Raw genomic sequence first — 21,602 nt, 5'->3', positions numbered from 1 at the left:
TCATTGGATTTCAGTTGGATTTTTATGTTGGAGGATAAGGAGAGAAGAGTTTCCCATATGTACACAAAAAAGTGTGATCAAGCTAAAGAAGCCTGAGATAAGGGCCGTTAATATCCAAGGGTCAAGCCTGAACTCTCTGACCAGAGGGAGTCCATCCGGACAAGCAACTTGGAACCCTCCAAGTATTCCTCAGGATCCTGGACAGAGTGAAAGATTAGCCAGGGCTTGGTGCAACACAAAAGCATTCTAACCGGCTAATCCTTTCAATCCCTATCACTCACATCCTAACCAAGAGGCGTTCTGGGATATTGTCAGGTGTTAATAGCTGTGAGCTGATATGTTGTTAATGATTGTCAGGACATAACATCTTCTGTCATCAGCTGCCGTAAAATAACTGACCAATATGAATAGAAGCAATCAGTCAGTGCAACAGGAGGTGCAAATGGTTGGTTGGACACCATGGAAGGTTTTGAAAAAAACACTTGTTTCAGGGCCTTAGATCATATATTTTTACAATAATCATAAATCCTGGAAGAAATAGGATTTCTAAGTCGAGCCAAGCAGTTACATACATTTGAATATGGGCTGGTTCAGAGCCAGGGATGGAAGCCAGTAGTTGGAAGGATGATTCAGTTTGAGGGAATAAGCCCACGCTCTGGTTTCACAGTGGTTCATGTGTGAAAACCAGGCAAGTGGATGTGGTTGGACCAAAATGGTGGCTGGTGGGCAGCGAGGGCTTGGCTGGTGTTAAACCTTTGTGTCAACTACGATTTCCTGTTTACTGGAGCCTGTATTTTTAGACTGTTTGTTTTTTAGGCAGAAGCTGTGTCCCATCCTTTGGCATTTCAGCACAGGGCAGACGGCTAGACTCTGAGGCAGACATAAACACAGAGATGATTATGATTATGAACTTTTTTTTTTTTTCATTATTGGTTTTCTGTTTGACTGCACAGACAAAGGAATCGTAGGGTGATAGAAACTCAAACTGGGTCTTTTGACTCTTTACAAATCATCCATTTGGCCTTTGACACTTTGACACAAAACTAGCTCTATATGATCTTTACAAACCATGTGCAACCTTTAGTCCAAGTGAAGCTGGTCACCCTCAAACTCTGTTTCTGGCCCTGGCAGTTAAAGACTGACAGTTTTAGGTCATTCTGCTACTGCTGCTACCATGTCACTAAGCAGAACTATGCAGACGTCTCACTCCTCTATACCAGCCTGGACAGTCCTTTCTGGGCAAACCTCGAGTGGGAATGAGGCCAGAAGCTCTGCGTGTTTGTGCTGCATATAGTCAAAGTGGCCAACGTTAAAGCGGTCGAATTTCAAAGACGACTTATAGAGAGTGACGCAAAAAGCCAAGTCATGCGCTGGTCCAAGCCACAACTTCTAAACTCAGGCCAGGCAGACACTTAAAGTAAAGACTGTAGAACGTTACAGTTTTCAAAACGTACTTTTAGCAAAGGAACTGGCGCAGTCCGACCAAACCAGAGAGAGAGAGAGAGAGTGAGAGAGAGAGTGAGAGAGAGACTGAGAGAGAGTTAGACAATTACCTTCCTGCAAGGACAGGGAGGATTAGCTGAGTTAGCATTTCACGGTGTCATGGAGGGGGAATTAGGCAGTGAGACAACCTGCTAGATGCTCAGCCGAACTCACTAGAACAGTCGCTTCAGACGAGCCTCGCTCTGCATCTCGCTGCAAGCATTTCTTCCAAGGTCTGCCCACAGACTAGAAGGGAAAGATAAGACCTTGTACCATCTGTATCTCCTGTTTCACTGCCTTACCTCTAAAGGAATAGTGCACTGAGTGTTTTGGAAATTGGAGAAACTGCAGCAGCATGGTGCCTAAGTTGAGGCAGCATGAAAACTTTTTGACCTCAAACCTCTGCATTCCTGGTTTAGTGAGAATACCTAACCACATGGTAATGGAGGCTTTGACACCACACAGTATTTTGTTTTTGTTTTTTTTCCTCACTAGCTCGACTGTAGTGTGCTGCCATTTCAGGTGCTCAAAGAAACCACACTAACTTCCCTGCTTGTCCCCTTCCTCTGTGTGCCGAGTTCCTGGGGTCCACCATGTTGGCATCAGTATGCGTGTACACAATGTGCCTGGACTGGTCTCCTGGCAGCCTGACACCTCCAGTTTTATATGCATCACAAGCTGACTTTAAAGGAATATATGACCTGTCAGCATGCCAGCATGCCTTTCCACATTGAACACTCAGATGCACTCAGATGCAAGACAGCAACTGCAGCCAGTCAACAGGAAAAGAAGGAAGGACAGAAATTATAAGTTGGGTTATATTCTTCTCTCGGAGGCAGAGTGGACCCAGCAGCTCTCTCTCTACACTGCACCACAATGAACACCTTCTCCTCAAGTTTCTATTCTAGCAAAGTATGTCAGATTTCCAATAGAAGGCTGTGTGACAGGCCATTAGAAGACACACTGTGTACCAGTATGTGACAGCCCCGAGGGACAGGGAAACAGGCCATAGAGGAGAAAGAGCATTATGTAAATACCCCATGGTGTGTGAAAACTGCCCCATCTACCCATTCCCAAAGGCATGCCATGAGATAGGCCCTGCAGCAGCAGCAGACACATGCCAAGGCGAACAGGGCTCACTAAACCAGTTCATTCAAATGCTCCAGGAACGAGCCAATCCCACATGTTGACTCAGTACACATGGTCCGCCTGGAGCACTGGCTCAGCTCAGAAACACAACTGTAGATGAACGTTACTGGAGGATTAAATAAGACGGAGGTCCTATTGTTTTTCACAGGTGACTGCACTTAAGAAAAGGGAGTATGGTGGAGCTCAACGATCTAGGTTCAGGTCTGACTGAGTGTTTCCAGACATTTGAATCCAAGCAATCCTGTGATACTCCCAACAAAGTCTAAATTATGTTGGTGCACAACAGTTCAGTTCTCCACCACCCATCTTCCAAAATATCCAAAACATTCCAGTCATCCTTTCCATCTTTTTCCATCCATGTTCTTTAGACTTCTACAAGAGCAGGACCATTTTTGTTGATGAATCCTTTAGAAGTTTCTAATTATACTCACAGAATATTTCTTCATAAATATATGCTATATACTCATTATGTACATTACAGAACATTTCTGGATCACTCACCTGGACGATGTCTAGCACCATTCCCGCTGCCACTGTCCCGAACCCGGCCAGCAGGAAGGGGAACACCACCTGCAAACCAATGGAGAAGGAGGTCTCCTTGAGTGGCACCGGTGGTTCGGGGCTCTGGTCGGTGCTGGTGTCGTCGCTCTCGTTGCTCTGGCTTGCATTCTCCAGGAGAGCGTCCTCTTCCCGCTGACCTTTGGCGTTGGCCCGGCAGTCCATCGCCACCACAATCTCCGACCTCTCCTCATCCTCCCCAGTCTCACCGGTCCTTTCCGCAAAAGCTGTGACTTCTGTGAGCTCGAACTCATTCCCGGTCCCTGGGCTCACCTCCTCTGGGTCTTTGGTGAGGATTACCGGGAGGACAGAGCAGTTGGAGTTGAGGAAGGCTGGCGTCAGGGGGCCTCCCTCCTTCTTAATTTCAATGGCCCCGGAAGACATGTCGATGTCGGGGAGTTTGTCTTGTTCGTTCAACCAAAGTACCATGCGGAAGCCTTTGATAGACTGTGGGCTTGACAAAGAAAGGTCAGCTTGCCTTGGCCTAACAGTTTTGGGGAAGTCAGAATGGATTTTGTTACCTGATCTGGTTTTGAACCTGATCAGTCCAATTGATTTATCCCATTAAAGAGGTTTACAGGGAGTGGATGTCGCTATTAAAGACCAGGAGAAAACTGCTCTGTAAGAAAAAACCTGCAGCAAGGCACATGCAGCCGTGTGTCTGCAGAGCCCGTGTTCCTGTCGGTGCTTCGGGAGCAGAACCAGTATGTTCTCCATTCACTGCAAGGTGCTCACGGTAGGCCGACAAAAAAAAGAAGAAAGCATAATGGTTCAACGCAGATGAGAGAGGAAAACAATGTGCTCGGGGACTCACCACAGAAATCCCCTCCAGTCACTTGTAAAACAGTCCTTCAAAGTTCAGTAAAAAGCTGAAATCACAGGTCTGAAGTGGAAAGATTGCAGCGCAGACTGGTCACGCTCTCAGTCCACTGATCATGTCAGACTGGTCAGTGTACCGGGCTGGGAATGTCTCACCTTACACCACGTGGCTGCTGGGAGGTTTTCAAGGGAGATATTTAAAGGTCTGCAGTCCGAGGATTGAATTACCAGTTGCAGAAAAGTAACTTCCCAACCAGAGTGGACAGTCACCTGGGAAAAGAACAAATTAATTGATTATTCAGTCTTACATGTGACTGTACTAAATGTGAGACATTTCCATTTTCCCTGATAGAAAACAAAAAGCGGGCATTGTACAGGCTAACATGCAGAGTATTATAGTTGATCACAGAAAATAATGAAAAAGGTAACTTGCTGTTAAGCACCACAATAAAAAAATACAACTGTTAGAATCTTGAAGACAAATGATAAAAACTTCTTAAGTACCTTAACTTCTCTGAGTGCCTCAAATGCTATGTAAGTCCTTGTAATAGACTATTACAGTGTTTAAGCCCTGGATAAAGCTCTGTCCTCTCCACTGACATTATGGCAGAAGTGGAGAGAGACCAACAGTGAGGTTGAAAACAGATTCATCCCACGCCAAATTTCCTCCCGGTGTCTAAAAATATTCTACCATTAACAGAGGTACAGCTTACATCCTCTGGAAACAGAGTATCCCACCACCTTCAAAGCAGACAGCATTGCAAGGACAATAATTCCTGTTGTGCCTTTCAAAATAAACAACCCTTGCCATCCTTTAATGAGCATAAACTACAGGCAGAGTAAAAATACACCCTCAAATTTTAAGTTACAACTGTCCAAACACAAAGTTCATTTAAGGAAACTCATAGAAATACAAATGAGAAAAATACACTTACATGTGACAATATGTTGAGAAACACATTTTCAACTAACGATGCATTTTCTTTAGTCATACCAAATACTGAAAATTTCAAGTATCTTTAAAATAAACAACAAATCTGATCTGCAAACCATTGCCTTCTAGTCAATAACCAGGATAACCATTAAGCAGCAAAGCTGTCAAATGTGTCTACAGTGTTTATCCTCTTCATGGAAACAGAGGTGGAAAGACATTATAATAGAGGTGAGGCTGGCACATTTACTGATTTTTTCCTTGTTTCCATTTACCAAGCAATAGAACAAGCATAATGTCCTGAATCTGATGTAGTGAAGGGAGCAATAACTAACAAAATATTATTAAGATGTAACAGTAATCCTAGTATGACCTCTATTGTGATTACAGCTGACAGTTCAGATTTCAGCTCAGTTTAGCCACCTGATGCTAAATACCATGCACCTGACCTGACAACACACATCGGACACAGATGCCATTAAGCAATTTTCCAAGAACTTGTAAGCTACATAAATAAATAAATACATAAATAAAAAATAAAATAAATAAATAAATACAAAAACTTTTATTTTGAAGGCCGAGCTGCACGCTTCCAGCCTTACTGCTGCGGACTGGACGCAGCTTTCCTCAGCCTGCATGTTGCGACATCCGCACACAGACTGGCTTTCCCCGCTGAAACAATCCGCTGTTTAGTAGTCAGGACCAATACCACCCGAACCCAACATGGCAAAGGCGTAAATTAGTGCTCCCCTGGTCAGGGCTGAATAGACGAGCCCTCCTATTCTATTCTACTGCTTATTTAAACAAGGGCAGAGGGCTTTCTGTTCCAGCACCGGGCTGGAGCCCATGTCACTGCCACTATCACCACGAGTATTTAACTCGTGAAAATGAATGCAAATGCATAATCATTTTCTATTCTTCCAATATCTGCATACATAAACAGCTAAAGAAAGCAGCTGGGGTTTTGCAGTCTGAGTCGCTAAGTGACACATTCCGTCAGATAAAGGCATTACGTGACTCTCACAGCCGGTCGCTCATGCTGTTATGAAATTAGAGCTGAAATGTCCAGCAGGTAGTCAGAAAAAGCTCCTCGGCGGCAGTTACCTTTTGGTGTCAGCGGTCCAGAGAGGAGAAGCGGACAAACCGGAGTGATGAGCAGTGAGAGCACAGGGACTCTGTGTGGCTGGCTGCATGTATCCTCCAGCTCTTGGTAACGCGCTCAGGCTGAGGCGTGGACGCCGGTGTGCACGCCTTATGTACGGTACCGGCTCTGCACAGCTGCCTTAATGGTTAATGGTGGTTAATGGTTAAACCCTCCCTCCCACGCGGTTAAAGGCTGTGTCCCAGTCTCTCCCGACCCCGTCACATTGCACCCGTCCAGTGGCCCCCGCCGCCCGGCTGCTTGGATGCGCATCTATAATACACCCGTCCGGTGCAGGGGGCCAGGAAGCCACAAGGCGGGCCCTGTAGCCACACTCTGAGATGACGATACAGCCCCCCCATACCTACCCACCCCACCTCCCCTATCACACCACAACCCCACCCTCCCACCCCTTGTCTCCATTGCGCACAAGCATGTCCCCTCCCTTTACCCCATGTGTGTGGAAATGTGTGCCCGTGCGGTGCCAGTCTCCTCCAGCAACCCTGCTAATTTACTACCAGAGGGCAGAGATACGAGTTTTAATTTAACAATAGGACGAGACTTCTGAATGAATGGACACACACGCATATCAGCACTGTCTAACTGAACTGGGGTGGATGTTAGTCACTCATCCACTCACGGAATAAATAAATGCAAGTCTTACATAAGTCAAAGTGTTGAAATTACACCAAAGTGACCTGGAAATACAAGTGAGGAACAGGGATCCTGAATAGATATTGATAAAACAATAAGAAGAAAGAAAGAAAAGAAACCTCTTCTAATAAGAATTTTAATAATACCACAATATTTGTTTAGGGACTCATAATGAGTCCCTATAGGCTATTCAACAAGGATGATCCATAGTAACTTTACTGACTTTAAAACCATGTATTGTGTACTTGATCCTCTACAACATACAACATATCTATAATGAGGGAGCTTTTTGTTGTGTCTCTGTGGTTAAAATGGGTTTATAAATCTATCCATGGAGTTCCTCAAGGCTTGATCCTAGGGCCTCTTTTATTTAACAGTGATATATCCTGAATACAGACAAAACTAAATTATTGTCTTTGGTGGCAACTGGCCTATTTTCTATCAGCATGGGCACAGGGCATCAGTGACCCACCAAATGCTCCATTTCCCCACGAAATCATCCTGCTTCATCCCAAAATTTAAACAAATAACTGAAAAGTATTTTATTTTGTCCTTGTTGATCTGACCAATGATAAACATGCCACATTCAAATAATCAAAGTTTATTTATATCTGATTGGTTGGTCTGACCATATAAGAATTGGATACAGCGAGGAGAGCAGTTACTTCATTATGATTTCAATCCCAATCCCCAACCCAGTTGCACAAGCAGTGCACCCCTAGTTTTAAAATTCAAAACTGACATTGCCGATTACATTGTAGCATCCCATTTAAATAGAAAATACATTAGTAGACGAGAAAAATATATTGGATTAAGGCTGATATCCTATTTTTAATAAACCAGTCAATTAAAGAATAGATAATTAGATATAAATAAAGTTGTCCTCCTATGACGGGGGTGGAAGTGGTTTAAATTAAATACATCATGGACTAATGTATTATGAAATTCTATGGCTTTAGTTTTAGATAAGATAAAACAGTGCATGTTATAGCTTAAATTTATAAACAACACTCATAGAGTACCCCAGTAAAGAGTCTTGAAATCTGGCAATTAGTGACCAGTCAACAATCACGTAAGGCCTTGACTTTTTTGCCATTTTGGGGGTAGCAGAGCAAGCTATAAATGCAACACATTATAAAGGTGTTATGGTGAACAAACAGTTGCCTATTTACACAGAAAGAGCTTCTTGCCACATGGCAAAAAGTCCAATATTCACTCTCCTTTTAGCTCTAGTTTGGTCTCTACCAGTTTTCTGAGAAAAATGTCTGATTATTTAGTGACTGAATGCTCCATATGTTTAGGAGCTAGTTGGTAATTTTGTCCAAAAAAATGCCATTGGGTGCATTGGCCTACAGTGGATTTATCAGAGCTTTTTTTAATGCTGAAAATAGCTGCCTGCTGTTGCTGGAAACAAAATGATGAACTATAGAAATGTGGATTGTAGCAGCTTTAAGCACTCATCTTGACCTACTTTATATTATTTATAGTTTTAATTTTCTTAAAAAAAAAGTCCTCTGTCTTTGCATACTGAGTTTTACATTGCCTTTTAAATGTTTTAATTCATTATGAAAAGAATTGTATTTTGGTGTGAAATCTGCTGTATAAAATTATTTACCGTGTCTTGCCAATGTGATGGTATCTTATGCTTTATTCCGTATTTTAAAATTATATTCTGGTTCTTGATTAGCTATAACATTCACATAACAGAAAGTACTACCAAGGCTCTTTTTCCACTATGGATTGCACAGTATGTGTGTGTGTTTTGTGTGTCATCTGACAGATAAATTGCACACTGCCTTGGCCTCCTCACGCTGTTCCTAAGAGAGCGGCAGCTCTAACAACGTCCCCAGAGGACCTGCCGCTTTGTTGAGCTGTTTGCCTGTTGCTATACAGCTGCTCTGCTCAGCATCGTCAGCCCCGGCATCGCCCAGAGAGCAGAGGCTACAATCCGTCCACATCCCCCCCATGCTGGCAGAGTGGTGAGCTGAGCCAGTTTGCACACAGCGTAAACATCCAGTAATGACAGGGGAATGAGAGTCACTCACACTGTGGCACTCTGTGGCCTGTTAGGGGCTTTTTTACCCAGGCATGTAGGTGAATGGGAACTTTTGACTTGCTTTCACTCTGTGGTCTTATTACTCAGACTGCAGTCAAGCTTTAATTATTTTGCACATTTCTCTAAATCATACATATAGATATGTAAAAGAGGAGTGCCAGTAAAAGATTTGATAGAAGATTGTAGTGTTTCAAGAACATTTAGACATTGGTGGATGTATCCTGTTGTTAATGCAGGGAACGTCTGTCTGTATATATTCTGTGTAAATAACAGAGGATCAACTGGTTTATCTGAAATTAAATTTAAAGGAATGCTTTGGCATTTTTTGGAAATATATTTGTTTGCAAATGTATTTGCTTTCTTGCCAAGAGTTAGATAAGAAGATTTATACCACTCTGATGTCTGTACGATAAATACGAAGCTACAGCCAGCAGCTGGTTAGCTTAGCTTAGCACAAAGACTGTAAACAGGGGGAAACAGCTAGCCTGCCTCTGTCCTGAGGCCACTAAATCCACCCACCAGAACATCTAATTCAGGTTAGCTTTTCCCTTGTCTACCTTGTGTTCATGCTAAGCTACATAAGATAACTTCTGGCAGTTCCCCTCATACTCAGCATGCAAACTGGTATCGATCCACTCAAGAAAGCAAAAATGCATAGAATATTTCCCTAAATACTGACGTATAGTCATTCAAGGTCTCTGGACATAGTCTTTTCGCTAATGAAACTGCAGCTCTCAAACTTCGCGTAAAAACATGGGGTGTGTGTGAGATTATACCCTGTGATAAATCATCATCCTTTACAGACGTGTAGCTGAACTTGGGCTTGTTATTCATTTATTTTTCTGCCCCATTTGTTTACAGGAGTGAATATTCACTTTTTTCCAATTTGCAGATGTAAGTGAATTTACCACAGATATGTACCTGTAGTGGCTTGTTGTGAGAAGCAGGTTTACTCAGTTATCTGAGAGGATTCTTCTGGTTTTCAATCACTAAAAATTTCCAGATAACGCAGAAAAGTTGCTTCCTGGAACTGATGTCTGTTGGTGGTTAGTGCAACAGGAAAGTAACAACTGCAACAGAGTCAAATTTCAAATTCATTCTGTCTGTCGTTGTCAATCAAGCAGTTATGGGATATAAAGTGAATGGGAAAGTTGTCTCAGACTGTATAAAGTACATTTACGACATCTTAAAGGACAATCCCTGTGATTTTTTATGTATTATTTCTAACCATTTAATGTTAATTGTGGCGATTTTTTACATGCAAGTTACACAATCAAAGATATCTTAAATAAGTTGAGTGTAATATCTTAGTCTGACTGACTTCCATTAAATTCAAATAGAGTAAAGGCAATCTATTACTGTGAAGGAGAATTTAACAATAAGTTTTTGAAATGCAAAATAACTATTTTGAGTAGTGTCATTCTCTTTCTCTACATTATTATCATTATTTATTTTTGAAATTATAATAATTTCATTGTTACTCCTGTTTACACCTACATATGCTATATGTCTGTCTTTCCTCCCTCTGGTTCTCCTCTCAAGACTTCATCCATTTTTTTCCTGTTAAAGGTTTTGTTGGGTAATTTTTCTTATCTGATCTGACGGTTGTACAGATAGTGAAATCCTTTCAGAATGATTTGTTGTTTTTGGGCTACATGAATAAAATTTCCCTGACTTGAATTTACTTGACCTGACCACACCATTAATAACAGAACTTTTTAAAAAGAACTTTTTAATATTCATGGGCACAGGATCTGATTGGTTGGCTTTGTTTCCCTCTTCTTCACTGATCATTTGATGTTTTAAACCAAAAAATTTCCACCAATAGGTAAATATTTTATGAACATGAACAAAAGCTGTATATGATCTTCTGTCAATACACATAAGCCAATGTGGGATGCTTCAGAAGACAGATGACTTACATATTCAATAATGGATTTAATATAGCACCCTCTTTTGTAATATTTAACAGCTTTTATTAGTACATCTAGCAGGCTATCTAGCTGAAAATAGAAAATAATCACTCTGACTCATTCATTTAGGTCTTTTCATAGTTGAAAATCAAATTTAAATACAATTATACAACATCCAGGTAAAAATCTGATTATAGTATCAGTGAAGAAGATCTAAAAATAGTAAAGTCATCTCTAAATGTTTCATCCATCCAACAGTTTTGTTGATGATGAAGCTAAAGTTTAGTTAATATATAATCACACAAAGACAGTTCACAATGTAAGTCATCTTTGCTTAAAATAAATATACATATATTTAATATATTCGTTGGGACCTGTGTTTGACATAATACATTCCTCTGCCCCTTACCCTGACCTTAACCATCCCAACTGAATGCACACACAATCATTTGTAAATATAAAGTCACAGCCACCATTTGAGCTGAACATCTCTGTCATTCATTGATTGGACAGGATATCTGTTTGGCAGGGTTTACCAAAACTGTTACAACATGCATTAACATAACTGCAGTACAAGTTTTTTTATTTCCTGTCAAACAGCAAGAGCACAGTGCTGAATGAATCTATAACTACCACAGAACTCTTCTGTCAAAATTCTTACATGTACTATTTCTTAATATGAAGGCACTGGAAAAATCTTGACGTTGCATGAATCAATAATTTGTATATGTCCTATGGCTTTTTGTCTAGCTGACACCAGATACTAGCAAGTGAACATAGCACAGCATTTTGCAGCTACAGAAACAACTAAAAGGTGAGTCAATATTGGAGTTAATTTCTTCACGTGGCAAGAAACACAATTCCAAATGAACGCAAATGTTGCTCTGTGTCTGCTCAGTGAGAGGAGGCGACTGTTGGCTAACATGCTTGTTAACATCTTTACAGCTTTTTACACCACAACCAGGTCACCATAAAAAGATTTCACAGCTCTATTTTACTATACTATAGCTATATTTTAAATACTTCAAAATTCACAGTTTCGGTTAGCTGCTAACCACTAGCGTAAAGCAAAAGCTGTCTATTGTGAAATATTTAGAAAATATCCATTGAAGCTGTTGTGAATCCAAGCACAGCGAACTATTTTTTTTTTTTTTCTTTTTTTTTTTGCGAACTATTTTATTTGTAAGTTTTACTGTTTTTGCATAGCCAACTTTAGCATTAACAGTTGTTTACTTACCAGTCTTGCCAAGAGCTTCAGGCATTGTTGCATTTACAAGACAGGAGGTTATAATACACCCTCTGAGCAGTGTTACTTTTTCAGGGCAGCCTGGATGCTACAGTGACTCAGTATTGGAAAGCATGGGCTAGCTAGTTAACATGCTAACTTCAGTAGAAGAAAAGAAGTGAAATAAATAGAAGTAAAACTAGAGGGTTGCTTTCCACCACTGGAGACAGCTCCTAGTGAACTCACAACGTTTCTTCTAGACTGGTGAGTAAATAGCATTAATGCTAACGTCAGCAATGTAGCAATAGCAAAACTTCTTTAATTACCATAACAATCCATTATTTTCAGTAATTTTTAAGTACATCTAGACACCTCAGAGGCTTGTCAATTCATAGTAGAAAAAGCCCAGGTTACTAATAACATTAATGATGGCTCTGTTCTTTTGAAACGTTGCACTAAGAGAGACAGTATGACTGTGAGCCAGCATGAACAATACCAGCCACTGAAATTGAAGCAGTATCAGCTATCATTTATCTTTTTATTTACACCTGTGCTTTTCCTGTTCTCATATTTCAAAGTGCTCTAATTATTATGCTCTAATTACTGCGCTGTGTTATTGCATGATTTCTAGAGAAAAATGTCTTTTAAAAACGTCTTTTAATTTCAAAATGTCTATTGGTGCCTCCTGGAGCCATGTAATATGTTATTTCCAGAGCCTCCCTAACTTCTTTAATTTCCTCTTTATATAATTTTTACAAGGCTCCATAATGATCTTGAAGGAGTTGGTGCACTATATCTGTATAATACCAATGTATCTGTATAGGATTTTCTGTGTACATGTGTTTCCAGATGCTACACCAGCTTGGTGCTGCACAGTGACTTTGGCCCTGTAGGAATGCGAGCGTATGGAGAATGGAAACTCACGGGTTATCCTTAAGAGGATTCAGGAGCTAAGAGGATTCATTCTCAGATTCAGTACACATGATACAATATTTAATAGACAACCTATGAGTCTAATTTTATTATCACTAACCGAACTTCCTTTTTGTATGTCTATAAACTATGAAACTAACAAAATAGATACTGATCACACATACTGGTGAGTGTGAAAGATGTGTACTAAAATATGCTACACTATAAATAGAGTAGGAATTTTCAGCTTCACAACATGTCACAATTCTTATGCTTGCATGTAGACATGGATTAAGCCTTAGGGCTTGGTATATGGACATTAACTTTAAAAAAATCATCTTAAAGTAGTCATTTCCAGATCAGAAACTGGGCAGTTTAATGTTTTTCCACCTCAAGGACAACTACCCACAAACTATGAAAAAAGCACAGATACAAAGGGTCAGAGAACAACACATTTTAACCTATTGGTTGTATTTTAATACTTTGTCTGAATGTAGATTTTTAAAATAATGGGCATGGATATATTTTATAATGGATAGTAGGACATTTCGCAACATTGAATTTTGGGGAATGTTTGTTTTAAGACTCACCAGGGTACCAGAAAATCTGCCATCAAATCAGAAGGCACTACTGATTCCTTTTTCTTTTTTCAATTTTCAGGTTTGTCTCTTAAAAAAACAAAAGCAAAAACAAAAGTCACAACCCTGATAGATTCACACAACCTTTTACAAATTTGAAAGACAGACCATCTATAGCACAAAGTTACGTACAATGCAAATAATCCTCAACGCTGCATGTCATTTTGTGAAACTTATGATATATTTCCAATAATTAAGGCACAATGGGATTATAAGCAGCAGATGTTAAATTACACAGCGCGACACTTTCCCACATCTGGTATAGACAGGAAGTAAAAAGACAAAAGAACAAAGTCACAGAGCTTCTTTGTTGTTTAAATGTATAAGGTCAATAAGACGGTATTCATCCAGTGAAAAGACATGATGTAACATTTAAGTTACACTGTGCACTGTAGTGTCAAATACAGGACATGGAACAATATGACACACTAAACTGGTCCCTGGCAATACGTGAGATATGAATAATCTTTCCGTCAGGTTAGGAAATCTACCTGACGACTACACTGGATGGATGTTTGCTTTAGAGCAAAAAAAAAAAAAGGAAGGCCATGCCAGTGAAGGCAGAAATAGCTAACTAAATGGAGACGTGGTTACATACAGTACGGTGCAGTATGAGGTCCTTCTGCTGGTTAATGATCCTCCAGCCTTCTTTTCCAAACCAGGAAGTGAGGTGAGAATGGAAGACAAAACAGCGCTGGGCCCCAGCAACACCTCGGCAGAGTGGCTGTCCCTGGCAACGCTGAGGCGGTCTGTGCCAGTTTTGGGCCACTTCTGTGCCGGGGCTTCTTTGAGCCCAGAAGAATGTCAGGGGGGAGATTTGGAAACCTTCCCTTAGCTCAGGATGAATGGCTGTCCACCGAACACACCCCCTCGCTCCCTCTCCCATCCCCTCCAGCCTTCCTCCTCTACACACAAAACTGCAGCAGAAAACTGCGACAGGCCTGAGTTTGAGTTTTCACTTCTCCTATGAGTCATTAGAAACCCTAGTGAGAGTGCTGTCACTAACATCATGCAGATGCTTCATCCCATCTGATTCATTCAGTTAAAGGACATTCAGGGACATGTAGTTTTGACCAACATTCCTCAGATGGAGAATGTGAGCTGTCACAACTGTACAGGCATCGGCTGTAAGCTAGCCAGCAACAGACACACTGACTGTCTGAGGTGTCTGTGTGTTTGTGTTCAGCTCAGTCTCTCCCTGAACTCACCAGAAACTCCAGTTCTCTCTGTTATTTAACCCCAATGTTTCTTCTTTTTCCTCTCATCTCTGAACATTTAAAGCAAATTGTTCAATAGATTTGTGCTCAAGTTGTAGCTGTCAGTTTGTGCTGCCCTGGTGATTTTGTGTCTACTACCATCTTTCCATTGACCTTTTAAGCAACTGTGTTGCCTCTAAAATCCACTTTGTCTTCTGTCTGAACATACAGCAATAATCATGATTGTGACAGAGAAAAGCATTGCATGCATTTGAAGGTGTTTTGACCAAACTAAACAGAAGTAAAAAGTAACACTTGGTGCCTTTGTTGTTGTTTTACAAATTTTTTGTTGTTACCATATAGCCAGTGGATATACCTTCTTACAATACAAATAGGCTAGCTAGCTAGCAAGGGTAGGCCTACTGAAAATCAGCGTGCCTTCATCTTTCTGTCTGTCATGTGACCCCATAGGTGTATTGTTACCAGAATGACGCTTGGCCACTTTTTTTCTTCAAGTGATGAAAAAAAATATCTGCACTGAAGATGTGATCATCACTAAAGTGTATGTCATATAGCTAGAGAGCAACTAAAAACAAATGAAATGGTCAAAGTTGTCGTATTGACATTCAAGGTGTATTGACTGATTTCCAAACTTCAATCATGCATTGAGTAACAGGAACAAAAACATTCATCCTTAAAAGTGTCCAGTAGCTGCCGGTAGCCTCTGAGCTGCATAGTGATTTAAATCGTTAATTAGTAAAGATGAAAAGACAGAAAACATCCTTTATCCATCATTCACTCTTCTGACAGTTTCTTTATCTTTGATGCATTTACACAGAAACACGACAGAGTCAGTCTGTTACACTTGGACAGCTTGTGCTGCTGGAGATGAAAGCTAGCTAGCCTAGCCTGTTAGCTTCCTCAGAATGGATGTTTCCAATGTGGCTTCCTTTGCTCCACACAAGTCAATGAAATCATTCAAAACACAAACTACTTGTGTTAATTCTTCTGCTGCTTAATGCTATGCTAATTACAACCTACTACATTCATGGTATCTAATATTACTTAGCTGGATTTGGCTGACTGCTGCATCGTATTCTCAACATGATGAAACTCTTCATAAAGTCAGTCTAACATTTGATCATATTATCATGGTTGACTGATGTATGTAAACTTGCCACTGTAGGAACAGTGCTTACATAACCTTCGAAAGGAGCCGCAACTTAATTAAGCGCACCTCTGTTTGACTCTAACCTCAACAGACCTCTACAGACTTCCAAGGCCAGTGCCATGTGACTGACAGAGACAGACTTCGGCAGCTGGCTAATTTTAGTTCTTTGTACTGTAGACATAAATAAGCAGTTTAAAAGTGCATAACACAACTGTCTTTAACAATTGAGTAAAGTTCTCTACAGTGAGGGTAAACTGTGGTAAAACTTCAAACTTTAATCTGATTTGTTTTTTCATTCTTTCACTTCCATTTAGTTCTGACAAGCCAGCCTACTACCACATACACTACATTATACCCACTTGTAGTTCCAACTAGAATGTGTTCTCCTCCTAAAATAACAAAATCAGAGAATGATCTCTTCTCTTAGATAACTCTTGTAGAAGATCTCTTAGATAACACTGTAGTAGCCCACACAGCCAATATTACTCAACCAACAGTAAACATGCTAACAGATAAGCTGACCCTGGCCATGACCCAGCTGTGCAATGAGAGGTTATTAGCAACATTTGGAGTGCACTTTACCTCCAAATGAAGTGCTTCAGATTGTCTGACTGCTCCTGTGTCCTACCCAATGAAAGTGATGTTGCCATGTAATATCATCATCAGTTATCATCAGATAAACAACCCAAATGTGTGTGTCTTTGTGTGTGTGTGTGTGTGTGTGTGTGTGTGTGTGTGTTCTGTGTGTATGTGTGTGTGTGTGTCAAACATGATCAAATCAGATTAAAAAAAATTACTTAATAAAAAATGACTTAGGCAACACCCAAATCTTTTTTCTTTTTTTCTTTTTTTTTTACAAATGACAGGAAGGTGTTAGAGAGTAACGAACAACCTTACCAATTAACTTGCCTGTCCTCTTATAGCATGTGTGTTGTTGTGTGTGTGTGTGTGTGTGTGTGTGTGTGCATGGGTGGGTGAAGAGTAACCTCCTGCAGGCAGCACATGGTTCACCCATTAAACAAAACAGACATCATCATCATCATCATCATCACATTATGGAGAGATGGAAACTGGAGAATGGAAACAAAAATACTCTGAGGTCATAGAGGAGTGTGGAGCAGACCTGCCCTGAGTTAAAGGTCATACCTGTGTATTTGTAAGTTTTAACCTACTGTCCGATACTGATTTGCCAAAATATGCTGTTGTCTGTAAAAATTGCCATACAGAAATGTGACATAAATGTCCCTATATCAAGACTGATGTTGCCATATATGTCATCTATAGGGCATATATGTGGATATATGAAGATATAAGTTTACCATATATGAATTACCCATATTAAAATCTGTATATCTATGATTAATTTTTATATGGTATATACATGTTGAAAGCATATATATTAAATATATGTTTAATTTATATATACAACATTCATATAAAACATTTTTATGCTTATTAATGTTTTTTTAATTAATTTTAAACATGTCTATCTTCCCATTCTAGGAAAGTGGTCTGAGACTTTTGGAACCCACTGTATATAATATCAATATATATTGACAAGTTTTGGGATGGATATATATTTTTGTAACATTTGTCTACAATATAAGCATTCATACATAAACATACATATTTGTATGGGCTAGACATATATGAAATATATGATATAATTCCAATTTTCTATAGGTTTTAAATATAGTCTTTACATATTTTTTTATTTTAAATCTATTATATTATTATTATATTTCATATATGGAAATTCCATATATGTACATATATTACATTTGTGTATGCAATGTTTTCCATTCATTAGAATACAGTTAGGAAAAATAATATGCAAGGACTTGCTTAAGTGAGGTTATCCATATCACTGAATGTCAGAAATATTTGTCAGTTGTCTTTAGTAAATGCAGTTTGATTTCTTAAGTGTGTAACTCAAGCATACATTTCATATGTACTGGAAACAGCTGTCTGCAACAGTGAAAAAAGAAAACAGCAGAAGAAGACAGTCTGTGGAAAATGTCTAGGGGAAATGTAAATATGCAAATGTATTAGAATGATGTTTTAATGATTTCAATAACTGGAGGCTGATTCAACCTTAGCTACTGTTGGTCATGTAGATGTTTGAGAAAAACTGAATACTTCACTTGCACATACATATATACTGGTACTAAGCACTCTAACATACATGCATATTATCAGCGCCATCGCTACTAATGTCAAAAACACTTGTCAATTATCAAGTGCTGTTCATCCCAGTGTGGAAAGGGAGCTAAGTCGGTTGTTTAGACCGTCAGTATCATCCACCATACACCACCATGCAACCCAGCAGCTCCCAATTCAACCAGGAATAAACTTTGGAAAAAAATGATGAAGTCTCTATTGCCATTTAAAACATGGACTTGGAAGCTAATCAAAATAATGAAAATTATAATAGTCATCATTGCAAAAGCACTTAGCCATGGTAGCAACTTCTGTTTAAAGTGTGGTGCCTTCTGGATACATACATACTCACGGTTGCACATAAATACATACTCACACATACATAAATACTGAGTATTTAGATATGTGTATACATGTGTGTATGTACATGCATAACTGTATGTATGTATATGCATGATAGTATGTAAATATGCATAACTATATGTATGTATATGCATAATAGTATACTGTGTACTGTATGTGTAAGTGCTTAGTACCAGTATATATGTATGTGCAAGTGAAGTATTTAGTTTTGGCCTAAGTGGCTTCTCATATCGATGCATGCATCCATGTGACCATACTGTCAAATATACTGTAGTATATACAGTTTATTTTTGTGCATGTGTGCGTCTTCCCTCAGACTCATCCGATTTCTCCAGCAGAAGACGGTCTTGCACCATTACATAATAATAAGGATAATAATAATAAATCAATATATAGCATTTTACAATTTACTCACTTTCAAGATAACATCAAATGGAATCACAACTACCATAGCAATTACATCTGGCAAATTCTGTATGTTTGTAGTTCAACTTTATTTTTATTTAAATGTTTAATTTTAATACTTAATTATCGAACACAAATCAGAAGAAGGGAATGATGGGCAAGATAATACCAGTAATGTACTTTGACCAAACTGCCATCCGCTGAGCTGACATCCCACCCCCCACCCCCGCGCCCCCTCCCATGTACCCATCTGCCAACCCCCACCCCCCACCCCCCCACACACAGGGAATTTCCTTCTAAAGTTGTAGCATTTGACTGTGCAAATCCACTTGTTCCTCTAAATTACGCAACAGGTTCAGAAACCTTGTGCTCAGGACAAATATTACCCCTCACCGACACTGTGCAGGTTCATTTCTTCCTTTTCAATTTGTTTGTGCGAGCTCTGTCACTTTCACAGTAATGTATACTGATGAGTAAAAGATACTCAGAAGTGATAAAAGCATTTTGCCAATAATCTGCCAAAACTGGTTGTTGTTCACCAGACAGGTAACCTTGAAATGGGCTATTTGTAAGTTTTCTTGGTTTCTTGCTGGTAGCGGCTGATGGTAATTATCACTTGACGAGAGCTTCGACCATCATTACTAATAATACAAGAGGTAACAGTACGTCCTCTGAGCAGCGTTACGTCTTGAGGGCAGAGTGGAGGCTACAGTGAGTCGCTATTGGAAAGTAGTGAGATGGGCCGGGGCTAGCTGGTTAGCGTGCTAACTTCAGTAGAAGAAAAGAGGTGGAGTTAACATTGGTGTTGCTTTCCACCTCTGGGGACAGCTCTTGGTGAGTAAAAGAATGAAGTTTGATGCTGAACTCAAAATGTTTCTTCTAGACTGGTAAGTAAACAGCTGCTAATGCGAACGTTAGCTATGTAGCAATTCCAAAACTTATGAATAGCTCCTTTAAATGCAACATCATTTTGATCTTTTTCAACTTAAAATAATCTAATTATTGATATTTTGATTAAGTAACTTGATTACCTCAATTGCCTCAGTGTATCAGTGTATAGTTACTCAGTATAGGCCTCATCAATGTAAGGCATATCTTTCCCTTTTTAGACTCCAATGGAGAGAAAATACCACGTAAGACAAATTTATTTTCATCATTCATGTTGTTAATCGTCTTGTTACGTAAATGGTAAGCAAGTTTCACTAGTTTAGGCTACTGACCCCCCACCCCCCCCCACCCCCCTTTAAGTGTCTGCTGCTTTGTCAGGGAAATTAGTTTGACTGAGTTAATGTGGAAAAAACACAGAGAGGAATACAGCAGCCACGGAGAGCGGTCACAAACACGCAGCCGGCCTCACTTGAATGCAATCAGCCCATTTTAGATTGGATGATGTCTAAAATGGGTGTGTGTGTGTGTGTGTGTGTGTGTGTGTGTGTGTGGGGTGAGTCATTTATAGAGCAGAATTCAGTCCTTAGTTGGCAGCAGGAAAAGCCTCACACAGGAAACCAGTATGGATGTAGAGTAGGCAGTGAATATGTATTACCTAAAGAGCCTTACCAACCATTAGTAAACCTGCTCTAACAATCTGAGTGCAGCCATTATTACTACCCTTTAGTGCCTATTAACTTACAGCATTTAAGCAGTACAAGATATCTACCACTGATATGACATTGCAAGTTGCAACTATGGAGTTTCAAAATGAAATGCTTGTCCTATAGACAGGTTTCCAATTTACAAACAATCAAACAGCAGGTGGGTGGAAAAATGTTGCTACAATGTCATGACATACATACATATATAAATATATATACATGTATATATGGACATACTTAGGGAATGGTAGGGATTTCCACGTCGTTTTCATGATTATAATCGTTTTCTTCAGTTCACTTCAAAGATTAGAAGATACTGAATATTTAACTAGTTCACTTTGAAGATTCTGTTGAGGATTTGTTCGTAAATGTACTGAAAACCTCTTGTAAATGGGGCAATTTGCTAGAAACCAGTAAAATGACTGTTTAGTGGTGAATTTATATGTGGTATGCTAAACATGCATGCCTCACACTGAAAGACGTGTCTACTCTACATTGCAGGTGGTGAGAAATTAACCAAGTGTGTCCAGAACAGAAGTCACCCTCGCACAAGTAACGTTAACATACAAAAGATCACGTTAGCCTGTATGAAATTCCTACACTCATAACAAACTGTTTCCATATGTGATTTAATATCTATTATTTATCAGCTGCAGGGGCTCATGAAAACACACAGATTGTGATGCATTTTCCATGCAAAGCCACCAGCGTCACCAGTAACCACACTGAAACAGTGTGATCACACTGTCCCCTGTTTCTGTGAAGATCCAGTGTTCTGACCAGATTGCTACATGCTAACTATGCACTGTGAGCTAAGAGTACATTATTAGGATGGGAAACTGAACATTTTACATGTGTTACTTTTGTGCTTTGTGCAGTTTAAGGCACAAAAATGATGGTTCATTTGATCTCCTCATAAGCCTCATAAATCTGGTTTGTGTTCTTCATCTCATCATCACATCAGTTGTATGTGATAGTGTTAAAATATTAGGATCTCCTGTCATTTATCATTACTACACTTATAAGTACAAAAAATGAATTTTCATAAAATAAATTAGGCCTTTTCTTCTCCTTCCCTCCCTTGGCATCACTTTTCATAACTTACATATTACATTTATGAAACTGTGTCATTTCCATTCAAACATAATTAAAGGAAATCAACTGACCTCGACATCATACCCACTTATGTAAGTCTGCTGAAGCTGCGTGTAATCACTGCCATCTAGTGCAAAAGAAG

General features: G+C 39.6%; 1 protein-coding gene across 3 annotated transcripts in view; it reads right to left on the bottom strand.

Annotated features, from left to right (window-relative positions):
• slc41a1 (solute carrier family 41 member 1) overlaps window positions 1–14,194 on the bottom strand; it is a 34,912-nt gene extending 20,718 nt beyond the window's left edge. Inside the window, exons 1-2 of one of the 3 annotated variants that reach the window (XM_056399398.1) lie at window positions 14,077–14,194; window positions 3,133–4,278 (exon numbers count right to left, since the gene is read on the bottom strand). In XM_056399398.1, coding sequence (XP_056255373.1) covers window positions 3,133–3,618 — 486 coding nt within the window. In that variant the 5' untranslated portion in view covers window positions 3,619–4,278; window positions 14,077–14,194. Of the gene's footprint in view, window positions 1–3,132; window positions 4,279–4,512; window positions 4,646–6,043; window positions 6,379–14,076 lie in introns of those variants that run through there. The other 2 variants (XM_056399380.1, XM_056399390.1) reach the window with 2 other exon arrangements.
• Between the last annotated feature and the right edge of the window lie 7,408 nt (window positions 14,195–21,602).

Source organism: Seriola aureovittata, chromosome 2, assembly GCF_021018895.1.
Source record: "Seriola aureovittata isolate HTS-2021-v1 ecotype China chromosome 2, ASM2101889v1, whole genome shotgun sequence".
Classification (NCBI taxonomy): domain Eukaryota; kingdom Metazoa; phylum Chordata; class Actinopteri; order Carangiformes; family Carangidae; genus Seriola; species Seriola aureovittata.
This window is presented reverse-complemented; position numbering and strand designations above follow the sequence as displayed.